The sequence below is a fragment of the Peromyscus eremicus genome, chromosome 5, assembly GCF_949786415.1.
Source record: "Peromyscus eremicus chromosome 5, PerEre_H2_v1, whole genome shotgun sequence".
NCBI lineage: Eukaryota > Metazoa > Chordata > Mammalia > Rodentia > Cricetidae > Peromyscus > Peromyscus eremicus.
This window is the reverse complement of record NC_081420.1, coordinates 46,854,414-46,871,597: the sequence shown is the minus strand read 5'-3', so window position 1 is coordinate 46,871,597 and position 17,184 is coordinate 46,854,414. Positions and strand designations below refer to the sequence as shown.

Here is a 17,184-nt window from a genome sequence, read left to right as displayed (position 1 = left end):
CCCCCCAGCCCGCCCCCCATTCCCATCTCCTCCAGGGCAAAGCCTTCCCCGCAGACTGAGATCAACCTGGTAGACTCAGTCCAGGTAGGTCCAGTCCCCTCCTCCCAGGCCGAGCCAAGCGACCCTGCATAGGCCCCAGGTTTCAAACAGCCGACTCATGCAATGAGCACAGGACCCGGTCCCACTGCCTGGATGCCTCCCAAACAGATCAGGCCAATCAACTGTCTCACCCACTCAGATGGTATTGTAGGTGAAAAGACTGGCATTTCTGTTAGCTTCTATTCAATTTAGTTAGACCTCTGATGTCTAAATTAAAGCAGGATGCTGAGTGATGGTGGCTTGCTCCTTTAATCACAGCACTCTGGAGGCAGAGACGGCTCGAGGCCAGCCTGGTCTACAGAGTTCCAGGACAGGCAGAGCTATACAGAAGAAACCCAGAAGAATGTCAACATCTATAAATCAGAGAAAAAGAAAAGTAAAGGCCATCCTGCAGAACAGAGGTGAGAGGTGACATGCAGGTTAGATGCAGGGCTAGTTTTCTTCTGTCTCCGTTCAATGCAGAGCTGCCTACAACTCCATTCTCCACAAAACTGAACAAAATAGTTTCTTTCATTGGCCTTGAAACTAAGCTGGTTCCTTTTTGTCAGTTATTTCAGAAACTCAATTGTTTAATGTAGGGACCCATCAGATTTCTAAACATTCTTAAACTCTCAAATCACTAGGCTTGTGGATTTTAGTTTCTTTTAATCTTACGTATTATAATGTTCCCAGTGTTCATAGCTTCTCCCAACATTTGGTTCAGTCCGTATCTGAAAGATTTTTGTCTCTCATCCCTTACTATAAGTTTACAAAGTTACTAGAAGAGAAACATGGATGTTATTAAAATTTACGTATGTTGAGGGGATAGAAGGGAATTGGAAAGGGAAGAATGAGGAGAACTGTGCTTTCTAGTAGAGCACCGAGCACTTTGATGAGTTTTTGTAATTTCAGTAATTATCATAGACAGAAATTGCTGGCTCTTGGTATTAACCTCACTGACTTTCCTGCCAGTGTTTGCAAGCTTTCCCGGCCCTAACCTCTGCCCACTGTACAGAGAGTAAACTGATAGTCAGTGGGAGGGCTTAGTACTTTCCTTGGATTAGAATTTTAATTCCCTGGCAACCTGTCCAATGGCCCTTTTATTAGTAACAGTTGTTGTCTGTGAAGAAATACTTTCCTCTCTGTGGCCTTTGGAATTTTCAGTATTCTGGAATCTCACAGTGGTTTTATTGACCCTTTGGTGAGTTGTTTGTTTGTTTAAATATGGATGACTTGGTCCTTCTCTTGGGGGCCGTGCTAATCTCTGGCTCACTGGGTGTAGTTTATGTGCTGCCAAAGCAATCACCTTTGCTGTTTCTTAATGTCCATTGCACTGAACACCCAAGCAGGTTCTTTACTGTGAACATTAAATTCTCTTTTCTGTAAATTTTTTAGTATATTTAAATTTTTCTATTTAATTTTCTTGATTAAGGACCTAAATTTTCTGTTAATTGGATATCTGACTTGCTTTTTGCTGTTTTTCAATCTTACTATACGTTCTAGTCAATTGTTTAAAGTTTGAAGAGATGTTTCCTATGCTATGCCGTCTCTTAAGTGAAGAAACTTCTTATTTGAGGGCCAAAGTAACTGATCATTTGAAGGTTCCATGTGTAAGGTACTTCTTAAAACCACTTTGTTGCGCTGTCTCTGCCCTCTAAATTCCAAACGGAAGAATGTTTGGAAGCTTGTAAATGAGTCTGGTACCTACCTACTTCCTTGTGTACTGTGACTGTCAGATTTCTTTGGAGTTTTATGTATTTTTTTATTTACTGTTTCCAGGGGAAAGGTGGAGGAGGATGGGTAATGAAAGATGGGAGCACTCTAGGAGCAAGCAGGCTAGTAGCACAGTTTTAGTAAGAAAAACTTCACAATAATGGGGCCAGTCTTTTGTTGGTCTTCAATCTGGCACCCTTGTCCACCTTCATCATCATAAACTTATTTCTGGGGAAGGATGAGGAATGGACCAGCTGTGCCGGATGGAAGAGAGGACTCTGGTATGTTCTTAACAAAGGCTTTTAAGGAATCTGTTTCTAATTCTGTCCCCGTCTAGACACCTGAAGTTCGGTTCCAAAGCCCTTCTGGAGTTTGTGCTTGATAAGCCCTGGCAGGTGTTTTAGGCTGTGTCGGCGGAGGCATGTAAACCCAGGTTTAAATAACTTGTTTGTGACTCCGCTGCAAAATTCATGTATCTACCGTCAGTTTATCACTAAATAAATCAGTGCGTAATGTATTTGGAATAGCGCTGGCCACCTACCGTAAGCACCAAATGGGACATTGCTCCTGTCTTCAGATGATTTGGGTAGTGTGATTTGCAGTTAACTTCTATCCTCCAATTACCGCTTGGGACAAGGAGCAGATACCAGAAAAAAAGAAAAAAAAAAAAAAAAAAAAAGACAACTTAAGCCTAATATTTAAAATTAGTTTTTCTTTCTCAGTTTCTTTTCCGGGTAATGTTGGACACTCCACTTGGCTAAATATTCCCAGCCCGTCAGAAGCCACGCAGTTCTCTGCTCTGTTTGGCTGGACAGCACATTTAAAGGCTTCTGTGAAAGGCCAGGATGGTGCAACAGAAAGTGCTTCCGAGCGGCGTTTGGAGCCTCTGCTGGCTCTCCGGTTTTTATTTTGTTAAAAATAGCCAAACCTGAGACCCAAATAAGTTTTACCATCCAGGACTCAGTGAGAGTGAGACCCAGCCCTAGACCCGCCTCTGCTCTCTGGCAGCTCAGCTTTCAGGCACACTGGTGCCCTCAACAAATATGGCCGCTGCGCTGCCGCCTGCACTCGAGCTCAAGCTCACCCGGCCGGAACCACGTAATGCCGGAGGCGGGACTCAGCAGGCGGAGTGTCTCAGCAGAGCAAGGTGAGGGCTGGCTGGTGAGCTGTCCCTGCATACTGCCTCTGTGTGCCCTCGCCATGTGCGCGTGGGGTCTGTGGCGCTGCTGGTGAGGATCTGGGGTCTGAGGGAGTGAGTGGGGAAGAGAGGGAGGTGGGAAGAGAGGGAGGGGCCGGGCCGGGTGTCCCGGCAGGAAGGGTCAGTTCTGCCTCTTCCCTATTCTGGCCTCTAAGCAGTGGGCCAGCAGGAGCCTGTTTGATCCGGACCTGTTGGGCCAGGCTCAGCTGTGCAGGTAGATGTACCGGGTGGGGAACCGTACCCACCCAGAAGCACCTCACCTCTGGCCTTCCCACCTGCTTATAGTTCAACAGCCAGCCTGGCCACCCTGCTGTGCTCTTTTGAGTCCCTCTTCCAGCTTTTCCTTCAGAATGGGAACGGGAAGCAAATTGGTTGTCCCCTTTGTTCTTTTAAAAACATGCTAAGTTGACATCACATGCAGAAATCATGCAGTCTTGATTCCTTGGCATCTGTACCCTGTGGAAATCAAGAGGCAGCTCCTTAAAAGACATCTATCCGGGCGTGATGGTGCACACTTTTAATCCCAGTACTTGGGAAGCAGAGGCAGGCAGATCTCCGAGTTCAAGGCCAGTCTGGTCTATAAAGCAAGTTCCAAGACAGCCAGGGCTACATATAGAAATACTGTCTTAAAAAAAAATCAAAGCCAGGGAAACAGATCACGTACTGAAGGAGTAAAAGGTGATAGACTCTGTTTAGGAGAGACCCTTGCTTTGGACAGTTTGTATCTTCTTTATGTTAAACAATTGTTTTTACATTTAAAAAATCAGTTAGTCTTTTGAGAATTTCATGTCATGTGTTTTGTTCACATTCACCCTAGCTCCCCCAGCTATTACCAGATCTACCCCACCTTCCCTATCCATCTACCGCTGCCCCTCCTTCAGTAGTCTTGGATGTGTGATCTTTCACTGGAGAGTGGGTAGCATACTAGGGGCAATACTCTTAGACAAACTCTCTTTCCCTCTCCCAGCAGCTAAAAATTGCCAGTAGTTGCCTGGTAGTGGAGGGATTCTGGGCCCAACTCCCCTCTTCACGCTCGGTATTTAGTCTGGCTTGTGCTTGCACAAGTTTTGTGCATGCTGACACAACCAGTGTGAGTTCATATAGACAGCTGCCCTGCTGTGTCCAGAAGAGGTTTTCTTGTTATCATCCACGACTTCTGTCTCTGGGCCTTGGGAGAGAGGATGTTACATATGTTCCCTTTAGGGCTGAGAGTCATGCAGTCTTATATTCCCTGCACCTTGACCAGTTGTGAATCACGGTGTTAATTACCACCTATTATAAATAGAAACTTCTCAGAAGCTTCTCAGATGAGGGTTGAGCGGTGCATTCATCTATAAGTGTAATGATAAGTCGTTAGGAGTTAGTTTGTTATTATTATTAATTATTATTATTGTTTTTTTGAGACAGGGTTTCTCTGTGTAGCCCTGGCCATCTTGGAACTCATTTTGTAGACCAGGCTGGCTTCGAACTTGGAGAGGCACATTTGCCTCTGCCTCTTAAGTGCTGGGATTGAAGGAGTACTCCACCACTGCCCAGCTAGGAGTTAGTTTTTTACTGTCTATTTAGCAACGTAATAGTAGTAAGTTTTCCTCTAGGGCCTGTGACCTGCCTAGCATAGGTTCTCAGCCTAATAATGATGCCAGGTATGGGTTTTATCCTGTGGGGTAGGATTTAAATTCAACCATAAAGTGGTTGGTTACTCCCTTGATATTTGTGCTGCTATTATACTGATGGGCCTGTCTTGCCAGGCCAGTCATAATTGTAATTCCAAGGATTCATAGCTGGATATTATTGAAGATAACTTTTCTGTTAGCCTGCATAATACCTTGCAGAAGAATGAAAACTAGCCAGTGGGAATGAAACTTCCAGGTCTTTACCAGCCTGATTTCTCCATGTTCTTTGACCCAGATGGTGGTGTTTTCAGCAATAAGGTCATACTATCAAGTTCTGTATGATGATCAAGAACATTGGCAATACCCTGTAATGTCTGGAGGTCTATGGGAACTCACTGGCCAGCAGCTCCAAAAGAAGTAACCATTTCTGACACTGGGCTTTTTATTTGTTAGCCTTAGGTCTCATAGGGACACATGACACTCTGTTGTAAGGTAACTACATTTTTACTCTTGGTGTATGTGTGTGTGTGTGTGTGTGTGTGTGTGTGTGTGTGTGTGTGAGAATGTCAACGTAGTAGATTTCCATGTGTCTTTTTTGAAAGATCATTAGTGTTATTATTTCCCTCTACCCTACACTCCACTCTCACCCTAGTTTAACCATTCCTGTACCATTTTTCCATTTAACCCTTAACACCAGTGTATTCTATCTCTCCTCCCTTAAAAAGCCCCTCCCTATGGTCCTTTAGTAATGTCCTGACCTCCATGGGTATGTTTTCAGTTCTTTATATATTCTAGACACTAACCCTCTGTCAGGTGTATAGATGGCATTTCTCCCCCATTTTTAGGCTGCCTCTTTACTCAGGTAATGGCATCTTTTGCGGAATAGAAATGTTTTAGTTTCAGGTTTCCTTTATTAATTATTGTTCTTAATGTCTGTGCCTTAAAGGTCCTGTTTAGAAAGTCCTTTCCTATGTCAATGAGTCTAGTATGTTCTATACTCTCTCCTCTATCAGAGAGAGTTAGGATATCAGATCTTAGGTTGAGGTCCTTGACCCATTTGCAGTTGAGTTTTGTGTAAGGTGAGAGATGAGGATCAAGTTTCACTCTTCCACTTTAGCTGTCCAGTTGGACCAGCACTGTCTGTTGAAGATGCTTTATTTTCTCCAGTGTGTATTGTTGACGTCTTTGTCAAAAGTCACGTGGCTTTAGGAGTGGGACTTCATATATGGGTCCTCGATTTATTTTCCCTTGATCAATGAGTTTGTTTGGATGCTAGCACTCTGCTGTTGTCATTGTTATAACTCTGTAGTATGGCTTGACATTTGAGGTGATACCTCCAGCCATTCTTTTGCTGTTCAGGATTGATTTTGCTATTCTGGGTTTTATTTATTAATTTATTTTTTTGTAGTTCCATATGAAATTTAATATTGTTTTTCAAATTGTGTAAAGAATTGTTTTGGAAATCTGATGGGGAGTGTGTTGAATATAGTAGTTTGCCTTTGGTAGAATAGCCATTTTTACAATATTAATCCAACAACACTTGCGTGGTCTTTCCAACTTCTGGTATCTATTCAATATCTTTTTTCAGTGTTGAAAAGTTTTTTTGTTTTGTTTAATATAAATTTTTTTCATATATTTTAATAGTCTTTCCCCTCCCAGATATGCCTTCCCTCCCCTCCCACCCAAATTCATGTTGTCTCAAAACAACAAAAAACAAAGCACACAAAAAACATGGAGTTCGTATTGTGTTGGTCTACTATTCCTGAGCATGAGGCTTGCCCTGGAGTTCAGATGATATACACAGTGTCACTCCATTGAAGAAAACTAATATTTCCTCCCCCAGCAGTAATGAATTGCAAATAGTGTCTTGGTAAGAGGTGGAACTTTGTGCCCGCTTCCCCTTCCCAATGCTGGGATTTTTTTTTCTGGCTTGATTTTATGTAGGTCTTGTTCATGCTGTTAGTTTCTGTACAGATAGAGGATTTTCACAGTCAATCTTCAGGAGTCTGTGGGAGGTACTCAGTACTTTTCCTCAGGCAGTGAGTGCTGGTGGAGTTACTGGTTTCAGTCTAAAGCCTCTCCCTAGAGAGAGGTGGTCATCAGGTTGTGGGGAATGGGTGTAGTTGGAGACGTGAGTCTGCTGTCTACCTAGAAATGGGACCAGGTGTGCATATCAGTGAGTGGGGTGGGTAGAGTTGAGTTAGTGGGTGAATCTCGGCTACCCAGCTAGGGATAGGGGCAAGGGCTTTCAGTGGGAATGGATGGATGCAGTTAGTGGCAGGAGTTGCTGGCTCCCTACCTGAAAGAGGGATATGGGAAAAGGTGCTGGAGGCAGGCAGGACACTTGGGAGGAGTTGTTGGGATGGGTCCTTGGATAGTGGGGTGGTTGTAGTTGAAGGCACAATCTGATGTCTTTCCGGAGAAGAGACCAGATGTAGGCAGTGGGGAGTGGGGTTGGCTGGAGTGAGGAGAGTTGAGTTGGGGGTGGGAAGAGTCTAGGTTCCTGGGGACAAGCACTTTTGGCAGGGATGGTTGTTGGGGTTTCCTAATTGAAAGAGTGTATGGGAAGCTATTTTAAACTTTTAATCTTGATGTTCGGGACCTTTAAAATTTTTTTCAGTAGCTGAATAGTAAGACTAGTTATTGATAGAGATACAGAGCACATTGCCAAACTCCTGCTTTTTATCCTGACATAGGACTTGCTGCAGATCTCATGGCCTGAAGAAATGAAGGTCTAAACAAGTGTCAGAATCCAGCACACTTGAGGAAGAGTTCAAACATACTGCTTGTTTCTGCTGTCAAAGGAGGGAGGCAAGCTCTCCCAAAGTCCCTCACACGGAAGCCCAAGTTCATAGTCTCAACTTTCCTGAACTCTGTTGCTAGATCGGGCTTTTTAATCACCCTAGCAGTAGAAGTACATTGAGATTGTCCCTGTTTATGGTCTTCCATGAAAGGAATAATGCTGTCAGCATGTCTGCACACTCCATGCTCTCTGAAAGAATTGCCATAGCCAAGGAACTGATCAAGAGAGCAGAATCCCTTTCCAGATCAAGAAAAGGTGGCATAGAAGGTGGTGCAAAGCTGTGTAGCAAACTCAAGGCAGAGCTAAAATTCTTACAGAAAATAGAGGCTGGGAAGGTAGCTATTAAAGAATCCCATTTGCAAAGCACAAATCTAACACACTTGAAAGCCATTGTGGAATCGGCAGAGAACCTGGAAGAAGTTGTTAGTGTTCTTCGTGTTTTTGGTTACACAGATACCTTGGGAGAAAAGCAGACTCTTGTGGTGGACGTAGTAGCAAATGGAGGTCATACTTGGGTCAAAGCTATTGGCCGGAAGGCTGAAGCACTGCACAACATCTGGCTGGGCAGGGGCCAGTATGGCGACAAAAGCATCATTGAGCAGGCTGAAGACTTCCTCCAGGCCAGTCACCAACAACCAGTGCAGTACAGCAACCCTCACATTGTGTTTGCATTCTACAACAGCGTCTCTAGCCCCATGGCAGAAAAGCTGAAAGATATGGGCATATCCGTAAGAGGAGACATCGTAGCCGTCAACTCTCTGTTAAATCACCCTGAAGAGTTACAGCTGAGTGAGAGTGAGTCCGATGAGGAGGGCCAAGAACTTCTGCAGGTGACAAGAGTGGACCGAGAAAATGTACTGGCACACGTTGCATTTCCAACAGAGATCAAGGTTGATGTATGCAAAAGAGTGAATCTGGACATCACGACTTTAATCACATATGTGTCTGCCATGAGTTACGGAGGCTGCCACTTTATCTTCAAAGAGAAAGTACTCACAGAACAAGCCGAGCAAGAGAGGAAAGAGCAGGTTTTGCCTCAGCTGGAAGCATTTATGAAGGACAAGGAGTTGTTTGCTTGTGAATCTGCTGTCAAGGATTTTCAGTCTATTCTAGATACCTTAGGGGGACCAGGAGAGAGAGAGAGGGCCACTGTACTAATTAAGCGAATCAGTGTGGTACCAGACCAGCCTTCTGAGCGTGCCTTGAGACTAGTGGCAAGTTCAAAGATTAATAGCCGTTCATTAACGATTTTCGGGACGGGAGATACCCTGAAAGCCATCACGATGACTGCCAATAGTGGTTTTGTCAGAGCTGCCAACAACCAGGGTGTTAAATTCAGTGTGTTCATCCATCAGCCCAGAGCACTCACTGAGAGTAAAGAGGCGTTAGCTGTGCCCTTACCAAAAGATTTCCCCAATGATAGTGCACACTAGCGGTATTCTTTAGGTGTTGTCATGGAAATACATTATTTATACCAAAGGCTGGCCTTCCTGTCTATATTGAGAGAAAAAAGTTTATAGTAAAAATAATATTTAGAACTCATATGTTTAAGTAGAGGTTTTTTTGTGTTTCGTCTATTTAAGGTCTGAAAATTAGAGAACACTCAAGAGACAATCTTATTTATCTCTGTATTACATCACAAACTACGTTCTAGCAGGTAAGAACAGAAATACATCTGTTTAAGGCTTTTAGTGATCTTGTAATGCTTTTGTTTGCCTCAGCAGGGCTGCAGACTCCACTACAGGAAATTGCATTTCATGGAATGTGGCTACATGATCCTTGAGTTCATTAAATATCTGGAGAAAACTCTGAGGCCTGCCTTTCATTGTATTTATTTATCAGTTATGTCCGTTGAAAGTGGGAGATAATAGTTATTTCAGATCTTAAAGTTACTGCTTGTTATTAAGTGAAAAGAAAATGCTCAAAAACTTAAAACTAATACTATTAAAAATTTTTTAAATTAAGCCGGACGGTGGTGGCCCACGCCTTTAATCCCAGCACTTGGGAGGCAGAGCCAGGCGGATCTCTGTGAGTTCGAGGCCAGCCTGGACTACAGAGTGAGTCCCAGGAAAGGCGCAAAGCTACACAGAGAAACCTTGTCTCAAAAAACAAACAAACAAACAAAAAAATTTAAAATTCAAATAAAACTAAAATTCTTACAGGAAATAGAGAATATTTTTAAAATGTTTAATTTTTAAAACAACTGCTTTGTGTCAGACACAGTCTAGTGGGTATGTTTATAGAGTTTATAATTCATCAGAATGAAGGTTCACTTTGATCCGTTGAATCCCATCCCACTTGTCTTAGCTAGGATTACTATTGCAGCAAGTTGGAGAGGAAAAGAGGGTTTATTTGGCTTACATATCCTGAGTCACAGTTGACTGAGGAAGCCAAGACAGGAACTCAATCAGGTGGGAACCTGGAGGCAGGAGCTGATGCAGAGGCCATGGAGGGGTGCTGCTTCTGGCTTGGTTCCCCTAGCTTGCTCAGCCTGCTTTCATATAGAACCCAGGACCACCAGCACAGGGATGGCACCACCCACAATGGACTGGGCCCTCCCCCATCAATAAATGCTCCACAGACTTGCCTACAGCCCAATATTATGGAGGCATTGTCTAAATTGAGGTTTCCTCCTCTCAGATGACTTCAGGTTGTGTCAAGTTGACATAAAACTGGCCAGGACACTACTGTAAAAAGGAAAAGTAGCCAGTAGACTTACTAAGCTAAACCTAGAACATTTAAGGTGAAATATTAATTTGGAGAAGTTGAAAAATGTAATTTTTAAAACTCAGATTTTACTTTTAAGTCCAAACAACCCTGTGTTGCAAGTATTTTGATTTATAAAACACCGCCTTTTCTATTAGCTGATAGCAAGTGGTAATTGCATTACCTCACTCAGGAAATAGTGATGGAAAAAAAACAAAGAAATGGTGGTGGGGATAGTGAATGATGGCTGCTGTTAATTGAAAATAAGTTTTATAACTGCAGTGTACTCAATACTTTATCATTTGCATAAAATAAGTTAGCAAAGTAGGTATGTATTTTTCCTAAAAACTGAGAATTTGAGAGTCATGCTATCTTTACTAACTGTAGGGATTAGTATTGGAATTTGATTTGGCAGCCTGATTGCTGTACTGGGCCAGCTTTGCTGAATCACGAGAAGGGAAACTCAATTTCAAGCAACAATGTTGAGGTGAAGTTTGGTCTCAGGATCTAGGAACACTGAAGTGAATACAAAATTAAATATAGGGTATATTCTCTGGGGAAAGAGATCACTAAACATATTCCCCTCAAGAAAAGCTATGAATTAGGTTTCAAGTTTAGTGTGGGGAGGCATTGTCTAGTTTTAGAAATAAAATTTACAATTTTGCATGCCTGCTTAAGGCAGTGGTCCTCAACCTGTGGGCTTCGATCCCTTTGGGGGTTGAATGACTCTTTCACAGGGATCCCCTAAGACCATTGGTAAACAGAGGCATTCACATTACAATTCATAACAGTAGCAAAATAACAGCTATGAGTAGCAACGAAAATAATTTTATGGTTGGGTCACCACAACATGAACGGTATTAAAGGGTTTCAGGGTTAGGAAGTTTGAGAACCACTGATTTAAGATGTTAAAATACTTAGTGCTAGTTAGTACTAAGCATGGAATAGTTTGGTGTGAAACAGCAGATAATTATGAGGAATGCTTAGAATGGAGGCGAATGATAAATATATAATATATTAAATTATGCCCAAAACACTGTAAGTACATAGTAAGGGAATAATTCTTGATCTGGGGTCAGAAGTCAAAAAGGAATGATGCTTAATGATTCCGGGGTGAAGCTTTATAAAGTATGTAAGTGAAAAAGTGTGATCAAAGAATAAAAGTGAGGAAAACCAGGCCAAAGAAATGGAAAATTTTTAAATTTATTCTTTTTATTATATATATCATATTATATATAATTATATTATAGTTAAATATATTGTTTTTTTTTGTTTTGTTCTGTTTCTTAAGATTTATTTATTTATTATGTACACAGTGTTCTGTCTGCATGTTTGCCTGCATGCTAGAAGAAGGCATCAGATCCCATTATAGATGGTTGCTGGGAATTGAACTCAGGACCTAGGTTAAGAGCAATCAGTGCTCTTAACCTAAGAGCCATCTTTCCAGCCTGAAATGGAAGTTTTTTTTAAAGGTAGTCAAGATTGGCTTAAGATCATATCAGATCTCTTTTAGGAAAACAACAAAAAACCTGTGGCATCTAGAGATTAGAGTTTTAACAATGTAATAAATGCAAAAAGTAGATGTGGTCCTTTAGTGAGGCACTAGGTCCTGGAATGTAACAAACTGCTGTCTCTGGAACTATTTCCTGCAGCATACTCCAAACACCAAAGGCCTACTCAAGTTGACTAAGAGATCAATTCACAGTGTAAAAAATGATGGAAATTACAACAGGAATGTCCGGTTAAATGCCAGCTAAAAACTGTCAAATCATGTTAGAAAGTGAAGCAAATGTCTAATGTCTGAAACATTGTGAAGGGTGAAGTTAAAAAAACAGCCTACATTTGTACCAGAAAAAGTGGTAGTGTTTCGGGGATCCCTCTGGAATGAGCACCCTGACACCAAGGGTAGTGGAAGTGAGTAGATGTCAGTGGTTGACTGGAACCACAACAGCTCCTGGAAGGCTTTGGACGCTGGATCCAGCTTGTCTTCTCATTTCATACTCAAACATAGTGGTTCTCAACCTTCCTAATGCTATGACCTTTTAATACAGTTCCTCAGGTTGTGGTGACCCCCCCAACCATAAAAGTATATTTGCTGCTATGTCATAACTGTAATGTTGCTACTGTTATGAACCGTAATGCAAATATCTGATATGCAGGATATCTGATATTTGACCCCTTTGAAAGAACTGTTTAACCCTCAAAGGGTTTGTGACCCACAGGTTGAGAACTGCTGCCCTAAAACTACAAGGCAGGGTGGCAGTCAGCAGTTTGTGAAGGGCAATGGCCCATTATTTCAGCTAGTCCTCCAGGTCACTCTGTTCCAGGTAGCAAGTGAAGTCAGGCTTGGCAGATGGGCCATACAAGGAGTACTTTAAGTCAATCACTAAAAAATAAATAGATCAGTATTTGATAATTGGCCTTTTCTACCTTATTCTGCTTCAATAAATAAAATAAAAGTATGTTTTTTTTTTTTAAAAAAAAAAAACAAAACGCCTTGATCTAGAAAGATAACTTTAAAATCTGGTTTGGGAAAAAAATCTAATTTTAAGAAACACAACTTGAGGCTGGGGAGGTGGATCAGCCAGTAAAAGTGCTAGTTGTGAATGCCTGCTGACCTGAGTTTGATCAAAGAACCTACATGAGCCAGATGCTGCAGTACACTCCTGGATTCCTGACCCTTCTGCGGAAGGATGAAAGGCAGACAGAAAACCACCGAAGCTCACAGGCCAGGTAGCCTGGAGCCTGGAGTATGGCACAGTGGCTGAGACAGCAAGAGATACCCTGACCCCACAGGGTGGGAGGTGGTAACTCATCGCTAGGAGTTTCCCTATGACCTGTACCCTTGCACAATGACATGTTTCTGTACGCACACACCCAAGTTAAAAAGAAAAAAAAATGTAACTCCTACAGTAAATCAAGATGAATCAATTCCAAATGAGGTGTGAGGAAAGAGAATAATGTAGTCCATATAAGAAAAAGTAAGTCAAAAGAATTCCCAAAGAAGCCTACAAACCGAAGAGCGGGAAGAAAGAGAACCTGAACATGAGAGCTTTGGAGAAGATTAACTATAGGTGAGTATGTTATTTTGGTAAGTTTAGAAATGGCATTGTGTTTTACAGGCCTGTTGTCCAAGCCAAACCACTGCCATCCAGAGTTCTCATCACAGCTGGACTTGTTGACTGTTGATTTCTTCTCATAGGAAGAAGGAGCCAGTTGGGTCTTGAGACCCTCACATGAGTATCTAGCCTCCCCTCCAGCTGTGTGCAATTCCTGCGTGCCCTAATTGCATCTAGCCTTGGAGTCTCTGGGAGAGGTTAGGGGAGGGGTCTTTCTTTACACAGCAACGAAGAAGCCATCATCCTTGCTGGGTGTGGGCCATCCAAGGTAGCTGCTTTAAGGTCTCCTAAAGCTGGAGCCCCTAACTCTTCACTCAGTGCCCTATAAGCCTAATGAACGCATTGGTTTTCCAGGGTGAACTGTGGTAGACTCTAACTTACGTTTGTCATCGGAACCTTGTGTGTGTGTGTGTGTGTGTGTGTGTGTGTGTGTGTGTGTGTGTTGGGGAGTATTTTTGAAGTCTTTCTTGTGGTGAAAATTCTTGGAACACATTGAAACAAATTCCTTAGGAAATATGAATTAGAATCAAGGAAGAAGTATAAGACCAGAAGAAGCAATACTTGAAATCTTTTTTTTTTTTTTTTTAAGTAGGTAAGCAATATTCTCCAAAAGTGTTCTGGTCTGGTCAGCTTTATCAGGTAAGTTTTTAGTTTTAGATATCAAGTCTCACTTTAAAGGTAATATGGTGAACACCTTAACTGGGGCTGCAATATCTCCCGTGGAAAGAAGGATCTTGGGAGGCACTGCTTAGCTCCTGTTTCAGTGGGCTGGTTGTCCGAGCATCACTGTATTGTGAATGTTTTCAAATTTATTTTCTAGGATATGAACATAGGTCTGATATTCGAACTTGCAACATAGCATAAAACAGAAAATGTAACACGCTATAGAATACACAGCTCAGATAAAAATAGCAGAAGCAAAGCAAAACAAAGCAAAACAAAATCTTCTTTGGGAACCTTGTTCCCTGGAGAAAGCGGGCTGAGTATCCACCCTTAATGATTGGCTAATTCCACCATGCAGGAATTAGCCTGTATCGTGAGCTAGAATAAGGGTAGGGCTTGTTGATCCCTGAGATCCCGCACAGGGAGCAGAGGAAGTTCTGAGTGTGTGGAGTCCTCAGTGAATGCAGGTTGCCATGGAGACGGCCATGCCAGGACCCTGGCTTCAGCTCTCCCACTGCAGAAAGACACAGAGAAATGGCGAACGCCTTCCTCGAGGGTGCAAGTATGGATGATGATAGTGTGTGCAGAAAATGTCCCACATAGCTCCCCTCTCCCAATGTTTACAGCCTGAAGACTGCTCCCCAACAGAGACTGCCCCTGCTGAGATTAGCTAAACCTGTCCCCTTGTCCAGCTGTGCACCATAAACTGCCTCCTTGTTCTAAATGTAATAACCCCTTCTTGCTCCAGTAATTCTGCCTGCCTGTTCAATTCTGTGTAATATACACACTGAGCTTCCGAGGTGCTGCGGTTTCGCTATCAGGGAGCGCAATGCACTCAAACCCAGCTTTTCTGTGTGTCTGTGTGTTGCCTTTTGTTCATTCCCTCAAGACCCCAGTCAGGTCCCAGTCCCTGAGGCTGTGCAAGGATGTGACGTTCTTGAAACTAGCACCGTAGAAAGCCTGCAGCCTCTGTGAAAGGGAATCCTCTATACTTTGTCCGGTAACACAGCATGGAAATTTGATTGTAGCAGTTTTGAAAGGTAGAAAAAGAAATCTGAGGAACCCGCGTTCCATCTGTGTTCTCCACAGAGTCCCAATCTTAATAGCACCATGGGAGATTATTAGGTAAATAAAACTTGTATAAAAATTGGAACCAGGCAATACTGTCAGTTACATGACATAAACATGAATAGCTTGAGAACACTTGTTCCCCAAACCTCATCGATTCCAGTAAGATTATGTTGTTGATTGGCTGAATTTGCAGTGAGAAGCCTAGAAGGAAACTTGCCACTGTTGCTGGAGAATTTCTCTCCAGCTCCCGCCACCAAGTCCCGCCAGTCTCAGAGCCCACTTATAAAATAAACACACAGACTCTTACATTATTTAAACTGCTTGGCCATTAGCTCAGGCCTGTTATTGTCTAGCTCTTACTCTTATATTTAGCCCATTTCTATTAATCTTTACTTTGCCACATGGCTCATGGCTTACTGGTACCTTACATCTTCCTTGTCCTGATGGCGGCTGGCAGTGTCTCTCTCCCAGCCTTCCACTTCCCAGAATTCTTTTCCTTGTCCCGCCTATACTTCCTGCCTAGCCAATGGCCAATCAGTGATTTATTTACTGACCAATCAGCAACACACTTGACATACAGACCATTCCACAGCACTTCCCCTTTTCTTTTCTTAAAAAGGAAGGTTTTAACTTTAACATAGTAAAATTACATATAACAAAACAATTATCAAGCAAGAATTACAGTTACAGTATTAAAGAAGAGATCCTATCTATCTTATATTTGTAAGTTTAAGGTTTTATATCTAACTTATCTTTTATTATAACTAAGGAAAATTGTAAGTATCCAGTCTTTAACCACATCAAAGACCTCAGAAGGATATATTACTACCTGAGAAATGGAGAAGGATATAAGCAACTTTTAGGAGTCTTGTAGGGTAGACAGAGACAGCTGGCAGCCTGGACAGTCATTCAAAGTTCTCTTGTAAAGTTGGGGCATCTGTCTTCAGCCCACAGGCCTAGAGTCTCTTATTCACTTTTCTCTGTGTCTTGTAGAATGTCTGGCAGATTTCTCTGCAAAGCAGGAACCTGAAGGACCATTTTGTCAAGCAAAGTTCAGAGGTCACCTTTCTATGGGTCCTGCATGTCCAGTTGATCAGACAGTCCAGGCAAGAACAGTTTCTTGCCCAAATGGCTATTTTTGTCAAGGTGAAGATAAACTCCATATGGAGTGTCTTCGATGCCCATCCTCCTCTCTGAAGTAAACCGGTGCCGTCAGGAGCAGACATGTCTCACTGTCCAAAAAGTCTAAATTTTTAAAACATTTTAAATGCCATATTCTGTAGGTCTTTGAAGTGTTTGAAGACTACCTATCTATCTGAAATATATCTATGTATACCTAGAAGACTTAACTAACATGGCTACAAATATTATCATAGATGACTAACTATTAATCTATTTTTTAATTATCCATTATAATTTTAAATGAGTTACATAAACATAATACCTCAAACAAGAATAGAAATATATATACAGTATAACAAAATTAAGTTTAAATTTGTATCAATAAACTAAAATCTGTAGCAATGTAAAACATTTTAAACAAGTTGTTACTCTTTAAAAGTAGGTTCATTAATCTACCCTTTCATCCTATCATATCTAAACTATCCCCTTTTTTGTTTTAGAAAGAGATTGTATTTATAATCAACCTGATTTAAATAAAAATATTGGTTTTTCTCTGTTCCACACCAGAGGGCTCTTCTGATTTGGGACACAAGAATCTCTTAACCATTTTTTTTTTTTTTGAGCAATATGTCTGGGTTTAGAGGGGGAGTGAGCCAATTCCATCTCTAAAGCCAGCTTGGTATATTTGGGAATTTGGGCGTAGCTTCTCTTACTACTTCCTGCTGGAGGGGGGCGCTGTATCTTCTGGAGACAGAAAGAAAATTTTAGGATCATGGAGTAGTCCGTGAGGCTGTATATCTGAGCCAGTTGACTTGAAACCATTCTGGATGTTGAATCATCTGGGCCATGGTGTCATTGGAGACCTTTCAGGGGGTCTTGGCTGGTCAAACCTGATGTATCTTAATCTGGAACAAATCCATAGTCTCTGGCTTTCTGTGGAAACAAGAGCAGAGACTCTTTTCCAAAGCAACATATCCTTATATCCAAATTTTGAAGTCAAGGTACCTTTAAAATATACATTTTGGCATAACTCAACAGCTTTTACAATCAAATGTTTTTCTGCAGTTACGAATATCAAAGAGAACATAATCCAGATTC

At 42.0% G+C, this 17,184-nt stretch overlaps 1 protein-coding gene across 2 annotated transcripts; it reads left to right on the top strand.

Moving 5' to 3' along the window:
- Positions 1 to 2,880: 2,880 nt before the first annotated feature.
- C5H7orf25 (chromosome 5 C7orf25 homolog) lies at positions 2,881 to 9,217 on the top strand. Of its 2 annotated transcripts, none has more exons than XM_059262403.1 (2): positions 2,881 to 2,938; positions 7,299 to 9,217. In XM_059262403.1, the coding sequence occupies exon 2, from the start codon at positions 7,540 to 7,542 to the stop codon at positions 8,836 to 8,838; it is 1,299 nt and encodes a 432-aa protein (XP_059118386.1). In that variant the 5' UTR covers positions 2,881 to 2,938; positions 7,299 to 7,539; the 3' UTR covers positions 8,839 to 9,217. The 2 variants fall into 2 exon arrangements, with proteins under 2 accessions (XP_059118386.1, XP_059118385.1); XM_059262402.1 differs by having other exon boundaries at positions 2,893 to 3,020.
- Positions 9,218 to 17,184: the final 7,967 nt, after the last annotated feature.